General features: G+C 43.0%; 1 protein-coding gene across 1 annotated transcript in view; it reads left to right on the top strand.

The window, feature by feature from the left end:
• The window catches only part of LOC124711196 (mitogen-activated protein kinase-binding protein 1), a 378,080-nt gene that overhangs the window by 197,376 nt on the left and 156,747 nt on the right, over positions 1 to 23,957 (top strand). The window contains exon 3 of the mRNA XM_047241126.1: positions 10,659 to 10,750. Within this exon, the coding sequence (XP_047097082.1) occupies positions 10,659 to 10,750 (92 nt within the window). The remainder of the gene's footprint in view (positions 1 to 10,658; positions 10,751 to 23,957) is intronic.

Raw genomic sequence — 23,957 nt, 5'->3', positions numbered from 1 at the left:
GAAGCAATATATTCGATACCTCATCCAGAAACGCACCCTCTCGAAACCTGGCGAGCAAGCTACACCGCGATGCAGAGCGCCTCTCTTGCAGAGTCTGCCACTTGAGTTTATTAAACATCTCCGTAACGCTATCACGGTTACCAAATAACCCAGTGACGAAACGCGCCGCTCTTCTTTGGATCTTCTCTATCTCCTCCGTCAACCCGACCTGGTACGGATCCCACACTGATGAGCAATACTCAAGTATAGGTCGAACGAGTGTTTTGTAAGCCACCTCCTTTGTTGATGGACTACATTTTCTAAGCACTCTCCCAATGAATCTCAACCTGGTACCCGCCTTACCAACAATTAGTTTTATATGATCATTCCACTTCAAATCGTTCCGTACGCATACTCCCAGATATTTTACAGAAGTAACTGCTACCAGTGTTTGTTCCGCTATCATATAATCATACAATAAAGGATCCTTCTTTCTATGTATTCGCAATACATTACATTTGTCTATGTTAAGGGTCAGTTGCCACTCCCTGCACCAAGTGCCTATCCGCTGCAGATCTTCCTGTATTTCGCCACAATTTTCTAATGCAGCAACTTCTATGTATACTACAGCATCATCCGCGAAAAGCCGCATGGAACTTCCGACACTATCTACTAAGTCATTTATATATATTGTGAAAAGCAATGGTCCCATAACACTCCCCTGTGGCACGCCAGAGGTTACTTTAACGTCTGTAGACGTCTCTCCATTGATAACAACATGCTGTGTTCTGTTTGCCAAAAACTCCTCAATCCAGCCACACAGCTGGTCTGATATTCCGTAGGCTCTTACTTTGCTTATCAGGCGACAGTGCGGAACTGTATCGAACGCCTTCCGGAAGTCAAGAAAAATAGCATCTACCTGGGAGCCTGTATCTAATATTTTCTGGGTCTCATGAACAAATAAGGCGAGTTGGGTCTCACACGATCGCTGTTTCCGGAATCCATGTTGATTCCTACATAGTAGATTCTGGGTTTCCAGAAATGACATGATACGCGAGCAAAAAACATGTTCTAAAATTCTACAAGAGATCGACGTAAGAGATATAGGTCTATAGTTTTGCGCATCTGCTCGACGACCCTTCTTGAAGACTGGGACTATCTGTGCTCTTTTCCAATCATTTGGAACCCTCCGTTCCTCTAGAGACTTGCGGTACACGGCTGTTAGAAGGGGGGCAAGTTCTTTCGCGTACTCTGTGTAGAATCGAATTGGTATCCCGTCAGGTCCAGTGGACTTTCCTCTATTGAGTGATTCCAGTTGCTTTTCTATTCCTTGGACACTTATTTCGATGTCAGCCAGTTTTTCGTTTGTGCGAGGATTTAGAGAAGGAACTGCAGTGCGGTCTTCCTCTGTGAAACAGCTTTGGAAAAAGGTGTTTAGTATTTCAGCTTTACGCGTGTCATCCTCTGTTTCAATGCCATCATCATCCCGTAGTGTCTGGATATGCTGTTTCGAGCCACTTACTGATTTAACGTAAGACCAGAACTTCCTAGGATTTTCTGTCAAGTCGGTACATAGAATTTTACTTTCGAATTCAATGAACGCTTCACGCATAGCCCTCCTTACGCTAACTTTGACATCGTTTAGCTTCTGTTTGCCTGAGAGGTTTTGGCTGCGTTTAAACTTGGAGTGGAGCTCTCTTTGCTTTCGCAGTAGTTTCCTAACTTTGTTGTTGTACCACGGTGGGTTTTTCCCGTCCCTCACAGTTTTACTCGGCACGTACCTGTCTAAAACGCATTTTACGATTGCCTTGAACTTTTTCCATAAACACTCAACATTGTCAGTGTCGGAACAGAAATTTTCGTTTTGATCTGTTAGGTAGTCTGAAATCTGCCTTCTATTACTCTTGCTAAACAGATAAACCTTCCTCCCTTTTTTTATATTCCTATTAACTTCCATATTCAGGGATGCTGCAACGGCCTTATGATCACTGATTCCCTGTTCTGTACATACAGATTCGAAAAGTTCGGGTCTGTTTGTTATCAGTAGGTCCAATATGTTATCTCCACGAGTCGGTTCTCTGTTTAATTGTTCGAGGTAATTTTCGGATAGTGCACTCAGTATAATGTCACTCGATGCTCTGTCCCTACCACCCGTCCTAAACATCTGAGTGTCCCAGTCTATATCTGGTAAATTGAAATATCCACCTAAGACTATAACATGCTGAGAAAATTTATGTGAAATGTATTCCAAATTTTCTCTCAGTTGTTCTGCCACTAATGCTGCTGAGTCGGGAGGTCGGTAAAAGGAGCCAATTATTAACCTAGTTCGGTTGTTTAGTGTAACCTCCACCCATAATAATTCACAGGAACTATCCACTTCTACTTCACTACAGGATAAACTACTACTAACAGCGATGAACACTCCACCACCGGTTGCATGCAATCTATCCTTTCTAAACACCGTCTGTACCTTTGTAAAAATTTCGGCAGAATTTATCTCTGGCTTAAGCCAGCTTTCTGTACCTATAACGATTTCAGCTTCGGTGCTTTCTATCAGCGCTTGAAGTTCCGGTACTTTACCAACGCAGCTTCGACAGTTGACAATTACAATACCGATTGCTGCTTGGTCCCCGCATGTCCTGACTTTGCCCCGCACCCGTTGAGGCTGTTGCCCTTTCTGTACTTGCCCAAGGCCATCTAACCTAAAAAACCGCCCAGCCCACGCCACACAACCCCTGCTACCCGTGTAGCCGCTTGTTGCGTGTAGTGGACTCCTGACCTATCCAGCGGAACCCGAAACCCCACCACCCTATGGCGCAAGTCGAGGAATCTGCAGCCCACACGGTCGCAGAACCGTCTCAGCCTCTGATTCAGACCCTCCACTCGGCTCTGTACCAAAGGTCCGCAGTCAGTCCTGTCGACGATGCTGCAGATGGTGAGCTCTGCTTTCATCCCGCTAGCGAGACTGGCAGTCTTCACCAAATCAGATAGCCGCCGGAAGCCAGAGAGGATTTCCTCCGATCCATAGCGACACACATCATTGGTGCCGACATGAGCGACCACCTGCAGATGGGTGGACCCTGTACCCTTCATGGCATCCGGAAGGACCCTTTCCACATCTGGAATGACTCCCCCCGGTATGCACACGGAGTGCACATTGGTTTTCTTCCCCTCTCTTGCTGCCATTTCCCTAAGGGGCCCCATTACGCGCCTGACGTTGGAGCTCCCAACTACCAGTAAGCCCACCCTCTGCGACTGCCCGGATCTTGCAGACTGAGGGGCAACCTCTGGAACAGGACAAGCAGCCATGTCAGGCCGAAGATCAGTATCAGCCTGAGACAGAGCCTGAAACCGGTTCGTCAGACAAACTGGAGAGGCTTTCCGTTCAGCCCTCCGGAATGTCTTTCGCCCCCTGCCACACCTTGAAACGACCTCCCACTCTACCACAGGTGAGGGATCAGCCTCAATGCGGGCAGTATCCCGGGCAACCACAGTCGTAGTCCGATCAGGGGATGCGTGGGACGAGCTGGCCGTCCCCGACAAACCCCCATCCCGACCCCCACAGTGATGCCCATTGGCAACAGCCTCAAGCTGTGTGACCGAAGCCAACACTGCCTGAAGCTGGGAGCGAAGGGATGCCAACTCAGCCTGCATCCGAACACAGCAGTTGCAGTCCCTATCCATGCTAAAAACTGTTTTGCTAAGAACGTCTGAACTAATTTACAGAGAGCGCAAACAAATCGACAAAATTTAAACGGTTATTAAAATACAAGATTGCCTAGTAAATGCAGTAATGCTGCTACTTGCGCACTGCTGACACTGCTCGGCGGCGGAAGGAGACTAAGCGAAATTACACTATTCAGGTACTAAAACACGATGCTACACTCTCAAATACTATAATACGCCCGAAATTTATGAATTAAACAATGCAAGAACCAAAAACACGCAAAGAAATTAAGAATTAAACTATGTAACAAATGAGTGAGCTAGGAGTATACGACTTGCTGCTCAGCTGCTTATCCAACGGCGGCAGGGAGCACACTCGTAGATTTAGTGCTGCATACATAATAACTTGAAAATTGTTCCTTATTAAAATAATACAAACGATAAATTTTATTTTCATGTTAAAAATGTCATAAATTATTTAAACATTCAGTTAAGTGTAGCTGAATTGCAAGAGGGCAACTTATAGTACTTAAAAAAAAAAAAAGACGATTCGTACGACATTGGACTTTTTACTACCCCAATGTGTCTTTTACATTGTCGTTTAACAAGTGTGTCACATCAGAGTTAAACAATCACGCCGACAAAATCTGAGAGATCACAAAATGTTAATTAATATGTTAACTGTGGGTTGAAAGACATTTTTAAAAGCTTAATTGTCATGACTCTCACACTGAATTTAGCTGTTACATTATATTGTTTCTTTTCACAGACAGTTGACATTCACCACACAACCTTTCCACAGTGGCAGCCTACGGTATCGGCTCGCCAAATATACTCCCGTTGAGAACCTCGCGTTGGTGTCAGAGCACGAGCGTGGGCGAGGACGTGTCCTCCTGCATCCCGCCGCAGAGGTCGCGGGGTCGTGTGAATGTTTCATCTGCCCCCGCCGAAATGTGAACATCGATCCCAAACCATCCAGTGACTAGCGAGCAAGCCATCGATGGTCGCTTTTGGTTCCTATCTCGCAGGTGATATATGAGCAGTGCTCTCCAACGATCATGCTGTTACAGATTTCCGGCGTAAGATCTTTCCGACGCTGTGGCTTCTAATACTGTGCAGCTCAGCGTGTTGTTGCCTCTGTAGGAAGACGGTTAACGCTTTCGAGATGGTGCCTGAGGCTCACTCGTGCACGTTCGTTCACACAGTCATTCGGACTTCATTCTCACCAGCAACGTCTGAATAATCATCGTCAAAAACCGTAGAAATTATTTCAGATTCGTAATTTTTCTTCCGTTTGATGAGAAGAAGCAGGAGGAACATAACAGAGAAAAATAGTAGCTGTTTCAAAGGTGTGATGGAGCTGTGCTTCTTAGCCATCTACTACGAACCACATCCAAAAGACCTATCCACACTTAATGTCAGCCAATAGTTCTTGATGACTTTGGTTTTGTACGGCAGGAATACATTTCTTTTGCATTCATGTCACTATACGGACGGATGTGTAGACTTTGCTTATTGCTAAATTGGTGGTGACACTGCCAATGATTTCCAACAAATTTTAAGCGTAATTTCAAACCTTTTCTAAACTTTTCTCGCTTACATACTTACGGTCATATATTTAACACACTAAGTCATTTGCAAAGTAATCAGACGTTTGAAGCTCTTGTACAAGGGCCAGTCAAATGAAAAAGAGACACATTAAAAAAAAGTTAGTTTATTATTTTAAAAATAACTGTCATTGTTAACACATTTACCCCAAGAGACAAGACCATCAATGCCTTCGTGGAAAATGTTTACAGTTTTCTACGGAACCACGATTGTAACCACGCGTGCACATCTTCGCCCAAAGCAAATCGACGGCGCAGAATGTCTTTCTTCAGGGCTCCAAAAATAGGAAGTCACATGGGGAGAGATCGGGACTATATGGAGGATGTGTAAGGGCTTCCCGGCGAAACTTCCACGGCAACATGTGGGCCCGCATGCTCCACATAGTCTCGATCTCTTCCCGTGCGATTTCAGCATTTTCGGACCCCTGAAGAAAGACAGTAGTAACCGCCGATTTGCTTCGGATGAAGTGGTACACGCTCCATGACCTTCCCTTTTCTTCCAGTTTTTAGTTTTGGTCTCACCTTTTATGCCTTTACTGTGTGTGTTAAATGGTCACTATTTTATAATTTGACTCCCCTGACTGGAACCGTCCACTTTTAGCGAACCCTCTTTCTTCTGTGACTAACTTCGGAATCGCGGGACTGATGACCTCGCCGTTTGGTCCCATAACTCCTCTCCATCAATCAATCAAGAGGTACACACGTGGGTACAATCGCGGTTCCGTGGGCCACCGTAAACATTTTTCCATGATGGGATTGTCCGTCTTATCTCACTGTGGGATATATGTATTAACACTTAAGCGATTACTTTTGAAATGTTAAAGCCGGCCGGTGTGGCCGAGCGGCTCTAGGCGCTTCAGTCTGGAACCGCGCGACCGCTACGGTTGCAGGTTCGAATCCTGCCTCGGGCATGGATGTGTGTGATGTCCTTATGTTAGTTAGGTTTAAGTAGTTCTAAGTTCTAGGGGACTGATGACCTCAGCTGTTAAGTCCCATTGTGCTCAGAACCATTTTTTGAAATGTTAAACAGCTTACAAACTTTTTCCACATGTGCCATGTGACTCGTTTTTATTTGACTGCCCCGTACACATGGATATCCTTTACGTAACAGAACCGGGGTGGGAGGTTTACAGGTCTTTTTTAAAAGTTAGGGCTTGGTCCTACCTTTCATAACAAACTGTCAAATATGTAAATAATAAAGTCGTATGCCATGAGTGGTTGGCATAACAGTGTGGCAGTTTCGGGGGAGGGGTGGGGGGATGGGGACTGTGTGTGGAGGTTTTCTTTACGTACAGAAACGGTAATTTACAGGTGACAAATCCTCGCCACCTCGATCTGACAGCTGACGGAAGATCGGTTCGTTGAAACAAACGTGGCTGTGTGTGTGCTTTGGGAAGCTTTGCTCGGTCAGATCCCACGGCCGGCTGCGGCCCCTGGCAGTCGCGGGCCTCGCCAGTGTCCGTTTTCAAGGAGAACTGCTTCAGTCTGCGACGCGGGGCGCCTTCCACTTCTTCTGAAGCGGAACTCGGCCGCACCGACACAGTCCAGCAGCGGCTGCTGCGCGACTCTGGGAACAAGGGGCTTCTGCTTCTGTGGCCGACGGCAGCTTTGTTTAGAATGCGGGGCAGGGGCTGCGTGCAGACTGAAGTAAAGATCCGAGAAGAGTGAAACAAAAGCTTTTCTTTCGGACTTACCGTTGCTCCCGTCTCTGTTTTCCGCACGAAGTGTTGCAGTTCTCTGGGCCTATGTCGCAGCATTTTCGTTTTCTGCAACTGAGTCCAAAATGGGCGTCTCTATTCCAAAACTAGCCCAGTGATAAATTAGCGCTGTCACGAAAAACACCAGGCGATTTTTTGAAAAAAGTGCGTTTTTAGTGGTGATGAAATTTCAATAGCTCACCACGTATCGGAGATAGTCAACGTATTTTGAGACAATACTCAGTGCCAGAGGATAAATTCAAAATTTCGTCCTCGTGTCGAATAACAGTGTCAACTATTGTTTTGACCGGAAAATGAGTAGTCCTCGCTGGAAACTATCATCAAGGACATTATTGAGACGAAGCCGCGGTGTTCGCCTTACTGACGGCGAAAAATGCAGTCGCGATAACTTCGTTTATTGGACACCGCATTCACTTGTTTCCAGACTTGCAGATTCCATTTAACGAAGACGGGAAGGTTCAAGAAACGTTGAAGTGAGCAATCGGTATGCTTCTACATAAATTGTAATTACAGAGGTTATTCAGACTCAATAATTTTTGCAATTCAGTGGGGATTATGTGGAAAGTAGGCTAAATAGAGTCATACGTCCAGTCATATTGTTGCAGTATCTTATTGAAATACGGTCGGCGTTCTGTAAAAACAAAATATGTCCTCTAGCGGCAAGCACGAAACTAATTCAGCCTAAAAATATTCTCAAAAGCAAGTATTAATATGCTTTAATCTTAGATTTCTCAATTAGCGTGAATTTTTGAATTGTCTTTTGTTTAGTTCAGTCGATCACATATGAATAGCTTGCACAATATACTGAAACGATCTGGAACGTATCACTTCACAGATTTTTAACATAATTAGAATTCAAATACGGCTGCATGCTGACCTTTCAAAGAAGACCGTGTGATTGGGATATTTAGTTTAATAATAGAAATATAAGGAACGATCAAAAATTTACCGTTTGAGGGAGTTGCAGCTTATATACCGTATACAGTACAAATGGCATGTATTTCTAGCTGAACAGTTATCTTTGTATCTTTATGCGCGTGTTCCAGTATTTACTAACTTGTGCAATAGACGTCCCTAACGTGTGATCAGCGAAAACGTAATTGTGGGGAATCGCGGCGGTTACCTTGGAAACCGTTAACATCAAGGGTTGTGGTGCAATGGTAAAAGCATTCTTCCACCACCACCCAACAATATCCTACTCGTATTCACGTATGAGATTCAAAACTCCCTTGCCATCACGATTCAGTCCTTTCGTTGTTCCCGCAGCCGTTTCAGGCGTATTCGGAAGTGTCGCTTTTCAGATAGCTGCGGCCGATTCAACTTCCTCCGCTCTGTCCCAATCGCCGTCGACTATAGATGTTAGTATCAATTGTAACCGATGATTAGAAGCCTGTGCGGAGAAGAAAACTACACCCCATACTAGCGTGTTCCTTATCCGCTTGCATTCTACCCACATCCGCTGGTATTAAATTATTTGAGTCCGGTTCGGAACATTGGAGCTCAGGCGTTAGGCTTGCGCGCGGTCTGATTTTTCTTCTGTTGAAGTAACAAACATTTCATAGACTAAGAACATAGAAGCCTGTTACGAACACGTTTTAATACAACATAAGTTTGTCATATTCTTGATACATCCTTTAAGTTTCAACTTTTTATCTGATTTTGTGAAATTTTCTGCAGAATTTTTGCTTTACATTATGAAATCGACGCGTTACTTTGTCAAACGTATGTTAATTCACCGTACTGTTAAACCGTGTTACCGGGTAAAACTCCTCAGTGTAATAATCGCTGAATGGCGTACTTATAAGAATTTTTTAAGCGAAACTGGTAACAACTTTGTTTTCTACCAAATATTTTTTATGTCGTATGTTCGAAGATTTCAAAGGGTGCAGTGTTGCGGACCAGTATGTATGTCACTTTGTGGCATTTTTCAGTGGTTACGTAAGGTTACAGGAATCACTCAGGCAACTGCCGGTACTTCGGAAACACGCTCTAATTACGCTGATCAGAAAGATAGCAATGTCGCCATCCTTAGCCCTTACAGTTGTCAAAAAAGCACCTACAATCTCCAGTGTACTGCGCATTGAAACTAATACAGAGAGAGGCACTCCGTCCAAAAAAAAAAGATAGTAGTAGTGACTTAGAACAAGAATAATCATTACTGTCTATGCCATGTAATGCAAAGTTAGTTAGTGAATTAGTTAGTTACATGATCCATTGATCATTTGAAGTGTTCTTTCATCGAAATAATGTGAACCGAGTCAACTTACACGATATGTATATACGAACAGTGTTAACATTAATGAACACTGTCTTTTTATGTGTGTACTCATGCTACTGCACTTAAATACCAGTAATGTCTATAAAGAAAACTAGTTTTTAGTAGAAATTAGTCCATGGAATAAAGGGAACTGTCCAGGGAAGATGATTGTTAGGTTAGATTTAAAACTTGCTATGCTGCCTGTCAGACATTTTATGTGGTAAAAGTATAGTCTGTGTGGTAATGGCCAAGGCCATGTAAATTATTCTTAATTTTTGGCACATGGTTCAGACGTACATAACTGTCGTCCTCTGGTCTGTAACATAATGCATATATATGCTATGTATCTCCAGTCATGATTTACGGCGTAATATTTGAGAACATTTTTTTGTTTGACGTTTCAAAAAACGGAAATGGAAACTGTACGTTTGCATACCCCATAAAAATTTTGTTACAAAACTCAAAATGAACACGTTCTGTAACAAAAATTTTTTTGAATGTATGTGAATGCACAGTTTCCATTTCCGTTTTGTGTAATGTCAAACAAAAAAAGTACTCCGATATTACGTCAAAATGTTTTGTTACAGACCAGAAGAAGACAGTTATATCTGTCGAAACAGGATGTCAAAAATAAAGTCGAGTTTATGCGATATTGGCTATTGAAAGCTTGTGTGGTTTCTTTTTTATTTTTATTTTTTAATGAAGTAAAACGTAGATAGCTTTCCCGGCGGGGTCAGGGATTTTCTCTGCCTCGTGATGACTGGGTGTTGTGTGATGTCCTTAGGTTAGTTAGGTTTAAGTAGTTCTAAGTTCTAGGGGACTGATGACCATCCCTGTTAAGTCCCATAGTGCTCAGAGCCATTTGAACAATTTCGTAGATAGCTCCTTCTAATTTCTCAACATGAAAAAATGCAAGACATTTTATGGTATTGGACAAATGATTAAAAATTTTCGTTGCTGCTTATTAAACTCTTTTCTGAACCACTGACAACTTTACTAATGGGATAATAAAGATCATTTTTCCCTCGTTTTGTTGATATGGATTTTTATGAAATTGTGATGGGTTACCTATGAAGAATTTCATTAACGAATGTATGGATTATGATGGTGCTATTAAAATACTCACTAATAGACCAATATCGTAATACTGACACTATCTTTCACCTTTTAGAACAGTAATTAGTATTAAGAATATCCGCAAATACACCTGCGGATATCCGCGGAGACGTCTGCCAGTGATGCATGTGTTGTTGACTGCAGCTATTGTAGGAGCTTTCCAGTGACGGTTTGATTCTTGTTCGCCATACGGACCACACCGCCTATTTAAGTTAGCGGGCACCCGTGGATCCGTCCGCTCTGCATTACTATGTTGCGTTGAGAAGACAGCCACGGTGTTGCTCTTGCTGACAGCTGTGTTTGCTCTGGTTTCAGGTGAAGCTCGAGCGGGTGCTGGGCCTCACGGTCTCCAGCAATGCCGCCCTGGACTGCGACCCTGACTCGGAGCAGATCGCCTACTCTGCAGGGTGAGTCTCCGTCCTTCCCATTCTCTTCTGTGAGTCTGCGTCGTAATAAAATAAGAGAAATCTGAGCCACGCGTTGTTGTATAGCGGAACGGTAGAGGAATAGTCTGAAGAACGCTCTGCCAGGCACTTAAGTGTGAACTGCAGAGTAGTTATGTAGATGTGACTGCAGAGAAATACCGGGTGATCAAAAAGTCAGTGTAAATTTGAAAACTTAATAAACCACGGTATAATGTAGATAGAGAGATAAAAATTGACACACGTGCTTGGAATGACATGGGGTTTTATTAGAACCACCCCATATTGCTAGACGCGTGAAAAATCTCTTGCGCGCGTCGTTTGGTGGTGATCGTGTGCTCAGCCGCCACTTTCGTCATGCTTGGCCTCCCAGGTCCGCAGACCTCAGTCCGTGCGATTATTGGCTTTGGGGTTACCTGAAGTCGCAAGTGTATCGTGATCGACCGACATCTCTAGGGATGCTGAAAGACAACATCCGACGCCAATGCCTCACCATAACTCCGGACATGCTTTACAGTGCTCTTCACAACATTATTCCTCGGCACTACAGCTATTGTTGGGGAATGATGATGGACATATTGAGCATTTCCTGTAAAGAACATCATCTTTACTTTGTCTTACTTTGTTATGCTAATTATTGCTATTCTGATCAGATGAAGCGCCATCTGTCGGACATTTTTTGAACTTTCGTATTTATTTATTTATTTTGTTCTAATAAAACCCCATGTCATTCCAAGCATGTGTGTCAATTTGTACCTCTCTATCTACATTATTCCGTGATTTATTCAGTTTTCAAATTTATACTGGCGTTTTGATCACCAGGTATAATTCAGTGGGCCTGTCAGTTTCACAAATTACGTTAGTGTATGAATGTTCGACCATATCAAACTCGAATACAGTTTGTCACGTATTCCTTTTCTGTGTTGGTTTTCGTCTGACACTTTTCCAAGAATTTCTGTTTGTTAATCGGTTTAGTTTTTGAAATTATGAGGCGGGGTACCTGGCAACAGCATCCAATCTTAGACATTTTCTATCTGTGCATACATTCGGAATGGGCTAAAGCGTAGCTCATAAGGATATGAATCACTACCACACTGGCGCTTATTATGGAAAATACGGTCGGATCATGTATCAAGCAGATTTGTGACGAGATTCAAGATTTCTTGATAGGGAGCTTGCAGGATGGAGACTTGTCGTCGGATGTAGGAATAACTTCAGGAGTACCTCAGGGAATCGTTGAGCCCCTTGTCAAAAAAATGGCTCTGAGCACTATGGGACTCAACTGCTGAGGTCATTAGTCCCCTAGAACTTAGAACTAATTAAACCTAACTAACCTAAGGACATCACAAACATCCATGCCCGAGGCAGGATTCGAACCTGCGACCGTAGCGATCTTGCGGTTCCAGACTGCAGCGCCTTTAACCGCACGGCCACTTCGGCCGGCGGCCCCTTGTCAATACTGTATAGTAATGACCTAACGGATAATATTGATAATAAACTCAGACTGTTCGCAAGTGAAGTAATCTGTAATGAACTACTGTCTAAAAAACTGCAGAGATATTCAGTCAGATCTGGATAATACAGCAGAGTAGTGCAGAGATTGGCAAATTGCGTTAAAAGTATAGTAGTGTAAAATTATGCGCTACACAAAATGCAAAAACATAATATCCCAAGAGGACATCATCAGCGAGTCACAATTGGAATCAGTGAACTAACAAAAATACGTGGGAAAAACGGAAACCCCGCAATCAGGCGCTGAAGACCACTCGGTAGTCGACGGACTACCATATCATCCTTAGTTGTTCATCATAGGACGCGGTTGGAGGAGCATGGAGGGCGCTGCCGGCTATCGTCGTCTCTACGACCTTGGAGCCGCTACCTCGCAGTCAGGTGGCTCCTCAGTTGGCTTCACGAGGCTGAGTGCTCTCCGGTCCAGTCCTCCCCCGGCAGTACCGAGAATCGAACCCAGGTCCCCGCATAAGGGTCTGTTGCGTTAACCTCACGGATACGAAGTTCGACAAAACAAATACCTGGATGTACCGATTTGAATAAATATAAAAAAAATCGGCTGAATAGACAAGTGCTGTATTAGGGATAGTCCTGTTGTAAGAGGTGGTGGTGGTGGTGGTGGTGGTGGTGGTGGTGGTGGTGGGGGCTTCCACCGTCCTTTGCATTGAGTCACACAACGATTTACATGGACACGTACAGTCAAACGCGGACTCCAAAAAAACGGTGAAAATTGGAATTATCTCACATTATCAGTCATTGCTGGAGGCGAAAGAACTTCAGGGATACGAAATGAAATGCTACCATGACGTAGGCTCACTGGTAAGTATAGCGGGTAGTAGACATTGATTCGCTGGTAGCATACTAGTAGAAAGTAATCAGCTTATAACACTACACTCAGTTTACGTTATATTCCAGTTCCCGGTAATTCAGTTAATGTTACCCCATTTTTAGTTTTAATTGACAGTGGTATTGTGTAATGGATTAAGCAATCTGACTATGATTTCCTTTTCGTGATATAGCTTCGCATTAGAAGGACGAAGTGAAACAATGACATGATTCGAACCGATGTTCCTCAGACAATGGTAACTGTATGTAACAGAGGATATAAATTCGGTCGCCAGCCCAAAACGGACAGATAATTTTAGAATAAATTTTAGTGGTTTTCAAACTTTAGTATGAAAACTAAGTTTATAATTATCTCTACTTCCAGACTGCAGGACAAAAATGGAATCAAACGAGAACACACTGGAAGCTTCAATCCTTTACTATCGTCATAAATTTATCTAATGTTAATCATGCGTAAAGCGGTAAACTTACGGGAATCCTGAAGCTGTTATGGTCTCTCACTGTACACAAACACCACGCTATTCTTATATGAAAGTTAACTGGTTATTGAACTATGCAATAACTGACACATGGGGGTCCTGAATCTTTTATAGTCTACTACACACTCTTTTACAGCCACTTTCACTGTAAACCAACTCGTAGTTTAATAAAAGTTCACTTATGACAAACCTGTCCTGTATCTAAAACAAGAAGGAAACCCTTGAACTGCTAAAGCATACAACTTAGTTTGCAAAACACTTTTCAGGAATTAATTTACACATCAAATAAAATATGCTCAGTAGTACTACTTTAAGCAAAATTAAGTAAATATAATTTAACATTAAATGAAGTTATTCAATTTTATTAATACGAGGAAAACTTGTAAATTATGTCTCAGAATATAAAACCTGGTTTACGTAATACTAGCAAATACCTTAGCAAATAAATAATTAACTGTTTGAATATAAACTTTCACTTTTATGATTACTTGGAACTGTTGAGGGAATAGGAATAGGCACCTAACACAGTTAAAGCGATGTATGCCTGGCATACACAGTTCTAAATAATACTTCCAGTTAGTAAACTCCACGAAACATTGTTTCATGCCGTTACCATGGCGCGTTCACATCCTAGGCACCTTTCCTGTCAGCTGCAGCTCCAAACTCCCTAAGCCTAAACTTGTTATATTACATAGTAGTTTCATACATTTAACATACAAAAGAACATAGACTTCATAATCACTTTTAGTAAAAGTAAACAAATATGAAAACACGTAAATGTAAGAAATATACAGGGTGATTCACGAAGATATGCAAGTATTTTAACTCGGTAACCAAACATTTGCGGACCTATGTTTATCTGAACATTTATTTTTCGGTTTACTTGTAGAATAACGAATTAAAATATTTGCGTATATTCGTGAATCACCCTTATATGAAATGTCAGTAATGTTGCGCGGTAGACATACAGTACATGTGTCTCAATCTTACAAAGGAGATATTTAGAATGATTTCTCATTCTGTAACAGAGTGTGCCCTGGTTTGAAATTCGCTGGCAGATTAAATCTTTGTGCTGGTAGTGCAAAACCGCTCTGGAAGGCACAACACTTAAACATAAGTACACTTTTATCCTTGGGGACCATGATCACTTCTAGATCCAGTTTGCTTTTTCTTGGCACGATAGCCTGTACCAGCAGAACAGTGCAATGTATCACGCAGCTCGCAGGATGAGTTTTACCGTACTTCCCTGACCGCCAGCCCTCGTCCCCCCGTATTTAAAACGAATCGGGAAACTGTATGACCACCTCGACTGGTCTGTTCGCGCCAACGATCCTCAACTGAGAAAGCTGGCCACTGCACTGTAATCTGCGTGGGTCCATATCCTTGTCGGTACCTTCCAGAACCTCACTGCCACTCTTCCTGCGCGTCCGCGCTGCAAAAGATTGATTATTCAGGCTCTTAACAGCTGTTCACATTAGTGTGATTGGGCCGTGTAGAACTAGCAGAGGATACTGAACGTATACAAAGGAGATCAGCAGGAACGGTCAACCTTTTGTTTACCAGTGGCAGAGCGTCTCTGAGATGCTGGACAACTGAACTGGCAGACGACGGAAGATAGACGTAACCTGCCCCGTGAAAGCCTATTTAGAAAGCTTTAGGATCAAGCATTAAGTGAGGAACATAGGAATATACTAAAAGCTCCTAATTGCCACTCCTGTAGGGATCACGAAGACAAGATTAGACTAATTACAGCCCGCACACAGGCGTTCAAGCAGTTCTTCTTCCCTCGCTCCCACGGGAAGAAGTGCCAGTAGTGGGAAGTACACACTGCTACGCACTTCCTTGATAGCACAGTATGCATGTAGATTGAGTTTAACTCGCACAAACGTTTGCAAGTAATGATTGTTTCTGCCTTGTTGCGCTAAGTAGTCCATCTCAATTTTGTCGACAACGTGATAATGAACTGAAATGGAAACGCAGTGCAAAGTACTAAGGAAGATGCCGATTCCTTAATCGTGGAAACAGTTATCTCCCACGATGCTGAGTCTGATAATGTGGCAATCGTAACAGAGGACATTAGCGTGCTTGTTCTCTTAGCGGGACGAGGAAACAACAAACTGGGAAGAGGAAATGAACAGTATGTGGTACCCCAGTAATTCTTTCAATTTCGATCCTGCCTTTGTCATTGGAGCCATGCTTTCACAAGATACGGTGCCACGTCCCCCCCCCCCCCCGCCCCCCCCCCGTTTTTTTTTTTACCAAGTAAAAGAGAGATTTCTAAACCTTATGGAGCAACAGCCACACCTCAAAATGCAAGCTGCTGAATTTGTTAAGCCCTCAGTCTCTCAAGACTTAATAGCACAGACAGAAGAACAGCTGATGTTAGCACTGCATGGGAATTCCAACTGTGCGACTTTGGACGAGCTCGGGTACGACCTTTCTGTGAAGTCTGCCCCGGGAAAGTCTTTCAAGTATGAAAGGCTACCGCCAACATCGGACGCAGCAAGGTGGCCGTCATTGCGATCCTACCATAAAGTGCAATCTTGACTGGGGAAGAAAACTGAGCCATGTCAGAGGAGCTGGAAGAAAAACTTATCACTCTTGTTTCCCGCGACGATGACGAAAGATGCCGCACCACACACGATCCTGGAGATGGTTTCGTGCGAATGCAAAACAGGATGCACAGCAGTATGTGGATATCGCAAGTCTTCACTGAAGTGCTTCTCGACGAGCGAACACTGTTGTGGCTTATCTTGCGAGAACGCCCCAGAAATTGGGCTCGAGCAGGATGAGGAAGAGAGGGAACATGTGTTCCAGGACGACGAATTTGGTGAAGGTGCCGCAATGGATCCTGAAAATCGGTTGCTCAACCAGGACCTGCCGCAGTTTCCCAAACGACCTCGATGGAATTGAAATTTGATAAAATGTTTATCTCTATTAATTTAATTGTTTTTTAATGTTGTCATGCTCTTTTATTTGCGAGTAATAGGCGAAAACCTGAAAGACGAAATTTCTTGGTTCTTTTGCCACAAAAAGAAGGCCGAAAACTTGGATTCAACATACACTCCACTATATACACAATACCCAAAAAATAAAAACTTCTACGTCGTTTTTTGCTAGCAAAAGTATCCTGTACTGGCTATTTTGTGGAAACATACTTAGGAACTGCGAGAACTTGTTTTCAGAGCGCAGTGTACGAATATTCGTGGGACCATTGCACAGCAGTCCTGTAAAGAATGAAGTAGGTTGAGTAAAAGGTATACAATCTCTCTTGAAGAATTTTACCAGTGTATGCAACTGCCTGATGTTCAATATATGGTAGAATAAAAAGTATACTCTGCCTGTACTTAATAGTGATTTCTGGAGTGCTTGTATTAACCTTTAAAGAATTTTCAGTTTTTCCGATTCCTAGTTCCTGTCTCATTTTCTATTACGTTCCAAATAGAACTTCTGTTCTTGGAGGAATTTTTTCCCTCCTGGAATGTTTGCCATTTCGATTCTCTGATTTTGTTTCAATTTTTACAATAAAATTTGCGAAGAGGTTTCAGCATATGATCATCTCTCTTGACGCTAACTTTGCACGATATTATGATACGGTTTATAATCCAGTATTTCGGTTCATGTAATCTACTCACGTAGGTTAATTTCTTAGGACAGCAATTTTGTACATAGCGTGTGACTGTATTAGCTTACGGGATATGTTACACTGTTTATTAATGTCAGATGAGTTCAGTACATTTTTCCTGTCTCTGTTTATCATCCATACCAACACAACAGTCTACAAGCACTCATCACAGACATCGACACAACACAGATACACAAGTGACAATAACAGATTGGGGAAGGACAGTAGGACCTTACCATGAGCAGTGATGCTGTTTCCGTGCATCTGCTTCCCTATACTCGGTCCCTGAGTGTGGGACGCTTTTGGCTTCTTGTTGTAGCAAATACATTTTAAAGTACTCATTCCGTTTTCCATTTAGTTGTCTTCAAATTTAACGACAAGTATTTACATAGGGCTTTACAATCTCGGTCTGTCCATAGAAATGCTGTCAAATAGTAACGCTGTTGGTTTCCGCAACTTTTATTATAAACTGTATGATGTGTTGGGAGTTTATATGAAATCGCTCTAGAATACGAAGTAGGTATGTACCCGTCGTGCCCCAAACGATTACAGTTAGAATGCCCACTTAATATTATAGTGAGACATTCAGATTGGAGCCTAAAAACTTTAATAATTGTTTGATAAATTCCTCAAAATCACTAGAAGGAGACAAGTATATTGTCCCTATTTCTGTGAACTCCTCATAGATCAATACTTTTACAGCACAAGTTTCAGAATGTTGCTCACTGCAAAATCTAGACTACGAATGTTTATACATCTAATAACTAGTATCCAGACATTTATTAGTGGACATTAGTATGGTGTGTGTCCACCTTCACTGTTATAAAGGCTTGAACTCTGTTGGTGTCACTTGCATTGAAGTACCTGAATGTCTGCTGAGGAATAACAGCCGGTTCTTGTTCAGGAGCCCAAGCCGTGGACGCTAGCTGTGCAGGACTCTGGGGTCTGGAGGGAAGCCGACTTCACAACTCATCCCAAAGGCGTTCCATTGGGTTCAGGTTGGGACTGTGGGCACGCCAGGTCACTTCAGGAATGTTATTGTCCACAAAGCATTGCCTCACAGATGTTTCTTTATGACAGGGTGCATTGTCATGCTGATGCACATCTTCATCGTCTCCGAACTGTTCCTCTACTGTACACAGTACACAGTGCCATAAATGTGTCCACATTCTAGGTCTATACGATTGTTCTGCTATTCACAATTACAGAGACTTCTCGAACCACCTTCAACCTATTTCTCTATCGTTCCACTCTCGAACAGCGCACGGGAAAAACAAACACTTAAATCTTTCTGTTGACCTCTGATTTCTCTTACTTTATTACGATGAGCATTCCTCCGTATGTAAGTGGGTGACAACAAAATATTTTCACACTATGAGGAGGAAGCTGCTGATCAAAATTTCATGAGAAGACTCTGCCGCAGCGAAAAACAACTTTGTTTTAATGATTGTCACTCTAATTCACGTTTCATGTGACGCTGTCGCCCATATTTCGCGATAGTACAAAACGAGCTGCCTTTCTTTGAACTTCTTCGATTTCTCGATCGGTCCTATCTTATGCGGATCCCACACTCTACAGCAATACTCCAGAAGAGGACGCACAAGCGTAGTGTTGGCAGTTTGTTTAGTAGACTTGTTGCATTTTCTCAGTGTTCTGCAAATAAATCGTAATCTGTGGTTTGCTTTACCCACGACATTATCTACCAGATCGTTCCAACTTACGTTATTCGTAATTGTAATCCTTAAGGATTTAATTGAATTTACAGCCGTTAGATGTGTGTGATTTATCGTGTAACCGAATTCTAGCGGATTCCTTTTGGTACTCAGCTGGATGACTTCAGACTTTTCGTTATTTAGAGTCATTTGCTACTTTTGTCACCATCAGATATCCTGTTGTCTAAATCATTTTGCAACTTGATTTGATCATCTGATGACTTTATGAAACGGTAAATGACACAATCATTAAAAACAATGTAAGAATGCTACTCAGAGTGTCTCCTAAATTTTTTATGTAGATCAGGTACAGCAGAGGGCCTTGGGGAACGCCAGATATTCTGTTTTACTCCATAACATTCTGTCATTTACTACGAACTGTGACCTGTTCACCAGGAAATCACAAATCCAGTCGCACAGCTGAGACGAAAGTCCATAGGTACGCAGTTTGATTAGAAGTCACTTGTGAGGTACGATGTCAAAAGCCGCGTGGAAATCTAAATCATAGAATCAATTTGACGTCCTCTGTCAGTATCACTCGTTACTTCGTCAGAATAAATAGATCGTTGTGTTTCACAAGAACGATATTTTCTGAATCCGCGTTGGCTGTTTGTCAGTAAATCGCTTTATTTGAGATACTCACAGTGTTCAAGCACAGCAAATGTTCAAAAATAATGCTGCAAATCGACGTTAGGTATAGGTGTGTAATTCAGCAGATTACTCCTGTTTGCTTTGTTGGATATTGGTGTGACTGATGAAACTCTCCAGCCTTTAGGTACGAATATTTCAACGAGCGACCGGTTGTATACGATTGCTAAATATGGAGCTTTTACTGTTTTCTTAACCACAATAATGGGACAACACCCTGACCACGAAAAACACCTATACCAAAACACAGCCTCCTTCATACTTCACCGTTTTGCTCTACACATAATGGCAGGTAACGTCCTTCAGGCATTTGCCAAACCCAAATCCTTTCATCGGATCGCCAAATGGATTAGCGTGATTCGTCACTCGAAACCACTCGTTTCCAGTCATCCATTGTCCAGTGAGATCGGTCTGTACACTACCCCAGGCGTCGCTTACCACTGACCACAGAAATGTTTAGCTGATGTGTTCGACCATCGTATCCCATTCTTTTTATCTCCCCTTCTTCTACATGTGCTGCTGATTCTTTCCGCTGATTTCACGTTATTTTTACATGTATCTTCCGCAATGTTCGACGGTCCCTGTCCACCAGTACACGAGGTCTGATTGGTCTTGGTTGAAGTGTGGTTGTTCCTTCGCGTTTCCACTTCACACTCTCGTCGCTAACAGTCGACTTTAGCAGCTGCGGGAAGGTTGAAATGTCGTAGGTGGATTTGTTACTGAAGTGACACCCCCAGACGAAGTCATTAAGCTCTCCTGACAGACCCAGTCTGCTGCTACCGCTTCTCTGCTGACAGCACAATACTCTTCGCCATCTTTGTTCTGACGGGTCCTCCTCTCGTTGCATCATGAGGTCGATTCCGCATTATGTGGGTGTCCGGATACTTTTGATCAGATATTTGTATTCCTTCCCGTTGGCTCACAGTTAAAGTGAATCGATCCCCTGATAATCCTAGGATCTGTATCTGTCAATTTTCACTTCTTTCACCACTAACAATATTTGTAATTGTGTGAGAAATGCCGAGTTGCATCGTGGTTCGAAATCCGCGTTAAGTTGTAGGTCTCTCCTATAACTGGCTGGGTAAGTCAGTTCCAAGCCCGCAGGAAGGCAACAGCATTACACGTCCATTAGGACTATGCACTGTGGCTTTCAAAATACCTTCGGCTTGATGCCAACTTCAACTTTTCATTCCTTCTTAGTGAGGCAACTTCGTCACTTTTTACGGTTCTTCGTACTCCTTGTCTAACAACTAATTCCAACGTAAAACCTGTAATTCACATAAATATAACGAAACTAAACGAAGTATACTACCATTATTTATCGCTAGAGTCGCAGCGAAGCAGCCATACTATAGACAATCAGTCGCATGCGATTCATAAGGCTGCTTGGGAATTACGAGCGATCAGCGATCAATCGCTTCCATATGCGAGTTTCGCGCACACGTGCTTACTACGGACACACAGCGCGCAACATGACGATTGCCGCTATCCGTCGCTTGCATGTTTGGGCCTTTAAATCATAGGTGTACAGTGATGTTATCGGCTACTGTGTTTCGTTGGCTGTCTATTTCCGCGACAGCATATTTTAACATTTACGTGTAAATAGGCAGTTTGTGTCCGGGACGGCAGCGTTCAGAATACTTCCAAACTCCCGAATTGCGTGAGAGAAGTAAGGGATATTAGAACGCTCGCAGAATACGAATACAGCAACAGCAACGATATTGCAGGTCGCACCCACTTCCTCCCCCTCTGTCTTGCAGGTCAGTGTATTGCAAAATGTATGAAGCCCGGGTCCTTTGTTCCCTTCCCTCCGGCCGTGGCTGAGGAGGAAGGAACGAGGCGATTCTTGCGGGCCGACAGGAACAATGGCGCGTCTGAATACGAGCCCCGTGGGAACCGGCCGCAGTGTATTATTTACCGTCCGTTTCCGGCCTTAGTGGTTTGCCGCCGCCCCGTGCTTCCGAATTACCTGTTCCCTTTCGTTCCTGAGTGAGGCACCTGCGCGGTATCATACAGTACATGCGCTTCCTTGCTAGTGTTCAGTAGTACGTCGTCGAGAGGAGTTGGAAATTATTGGATGTGTGTTAATCTATCAGCTTTTTGCAGACCTTATGGCTGTCTCGTGCCTAGTATTTTATTTGCCGTTTCTCATAATTTGATTCCTCATACTAGTCTTACCCTCCTCAACCCTCTTCATCTTTGTGTAACTATAGAATCCAACATCCATTTCAGCCTGCTTACTATAATTCAAATTGATAAATCTTTGGTAGATCGAGATATGTACTCTCAACTGATCTTTCTATTTAGACGAGTTGTGTCACAGATTTCATTCCGATTTTATTCAGTACCTATTCGTTAGTTGAAATGGTTCAAATGGCTCTGAGCACTATGGGACTTAACTTCTAAGGTCATCAGTCCCCCAGGAGTGGCCGAGTGGTTCTAGGCGCTTCAGTCTGGAGCCGCGTGACTGCTACTGTCGCAGGTTCGAATCCTGCCTCGGGCATGGATGTGTGTGATGTCTTAGGTTGGTTAGTTTTAAGTAGTTCTAAAGTTCTAGGGGACTGATGACCTTAGATGTTAAGTCCCATAGTGTTCAGAGCCATTTCATCAGTCCCCTAGAACTTAGAACTATTTAAACCTAGCTAACATAAGGACATCACACACATCCATTCCCGAGGCAGGATTCGAACCTGCGGCTACGTGGGGTTTCCTATCGTGGGGTTTCCCACAAGGGTGCAGTAGGTAGTGAAGCTGTCCCAGAGCAACCGGTTCCCTAACGAGGTGTTTGCGAACTGAGCCTCTCCCACTGCTTGTCTACCCCAGTCGCTCACCCTCAGTGTCGTCGTCGATCAGCATCAATAATTTCGCAAAGTTAACTTGCCGATTCTGGAGTTTCGTCATATATGTCATACGAAACTAATTATTTGTATTTGGCGGATCTCATTCACAAAAGTACGCTTTTAACGGTATTTCTAAAGTTCTAATACACAATCTGCTATTTATTGAATTTTTGTCTCAACAAAACTGAAATTTTACTTGGTAAATTTCCTACATAACATGGTCACTCGTCCTGTGAAGCTTCCAGAATTTTTGGTGAGGAAGGCGGAATGAGGACTCAGACAGCTGGTTGCCCTCTTTTCTGTCAGAGACTTTTAAACACGATCATATTTGCCTTTATTGTGCTCCAACACGGGCATTTTTCAGCTGGTTATTATATAGTTCATTTTATAAAGATGAAATTCCAACTAGATGAACTTTTGTGGAGTCATCTATATTAAGCAACGAATTTTATCATCTGTACACATCAAGAACAACACTCTAGTTATCGAGACTTTATACGCCGCATCTAACCATAGGGAAATATTCTGCAATTTCTTTCAGATGAACACGCCCATTGTCGCATAAATCTTTATCTAATTACTAACTGTAAACCCAGCGTTGCCCGGATATTTATTCATCCCAGTTTTATATCAGTTCATCCGCTCTTACCTCATCTCTCTTGTCCATTTAGTCCTATCTCGTCTCTCTATCCACCCCCTCCTTCCGCCCAACCGTCTCTCTTTTCATCTCCTCCATCTGTCCCCCTCTCTCACAACACTTTCTCCTCCTCTCCATCCTCTTCTCCATCCATCCATCTTCCCGTCTCTGTCCACCTTCTTCTCCGCTTTTTCTAATAGTACATCAAATTCACACCCCGCCCCCATCACGTTCTCCTCTCTCCGTATATCTCCTCCTCCGCCTCCGTCATGCCACCTCCTCTTTCCTCATCTATGAAAAAATAGGTATATCTGCCAACTTTCATGCTGATTAACGAGACGATATTGAATTTATTTAAAGGTAGGCCAACCATCCGCCATCCAGCATACGTTGGCATGTGTAAATGCCTTCACCACGAAAACATACATAAATGAGCCAACTCCCAAGCTGATCAGTCAAATGGCGTGTAAATCTGTTGTAAGGCGCCCTCCGCCATACACCGTATGAAATTTCACGTAGATGGTGAGGTTTCCCTTGTTTTGAAGATCAAATGTACAAAATTTCATCAAGATCGGAGCAACACTGTGACTTTTGTTGAAATCCGTAAGTGAAGTACCCTCCACCATGCACTGAACGAAGTTTTATGTAGGCAGTGACCTTCCTCTTGGTTTGGGAAATAGGAATTCATTTTTATACACCCCGAACACCACATTTCGAAAGCATCTGTTCTCTTCAGGTTCAAACGGTCTATAGTCCACGTTTCACATCCGTACAAGGCTGCACTTCAGGCAAGTACCTCCAGAACAGACTTCCTAACGTTTAAAATATTGTATTGAATGGCCATCATCAGTTATTTTACTAGAAAACAAAACCAATCTACCGCTTCAGTGTCTGAC

This window comes from Schistocerca piceifrons, chromosome 8 (genome assembly GCF_021461385.2).
Source record: "Schistocerca piceifrons isolate TAMUIC-IGC-003096 chromosome 8, iqSchPice1.1, whole genome shotgun sequence".
In the NCBI taxonomy this organism is placed as follows: domain Eukaryota; kingdom Metazoa; phylum Arthropoda; class Insecta; order Orthoptera; family Acrididae; genus Schistocerca; species Schistocerca piceifrons.
This window is presented reverse-complemented; position numbering and strand designations above follow the sequence as displayed.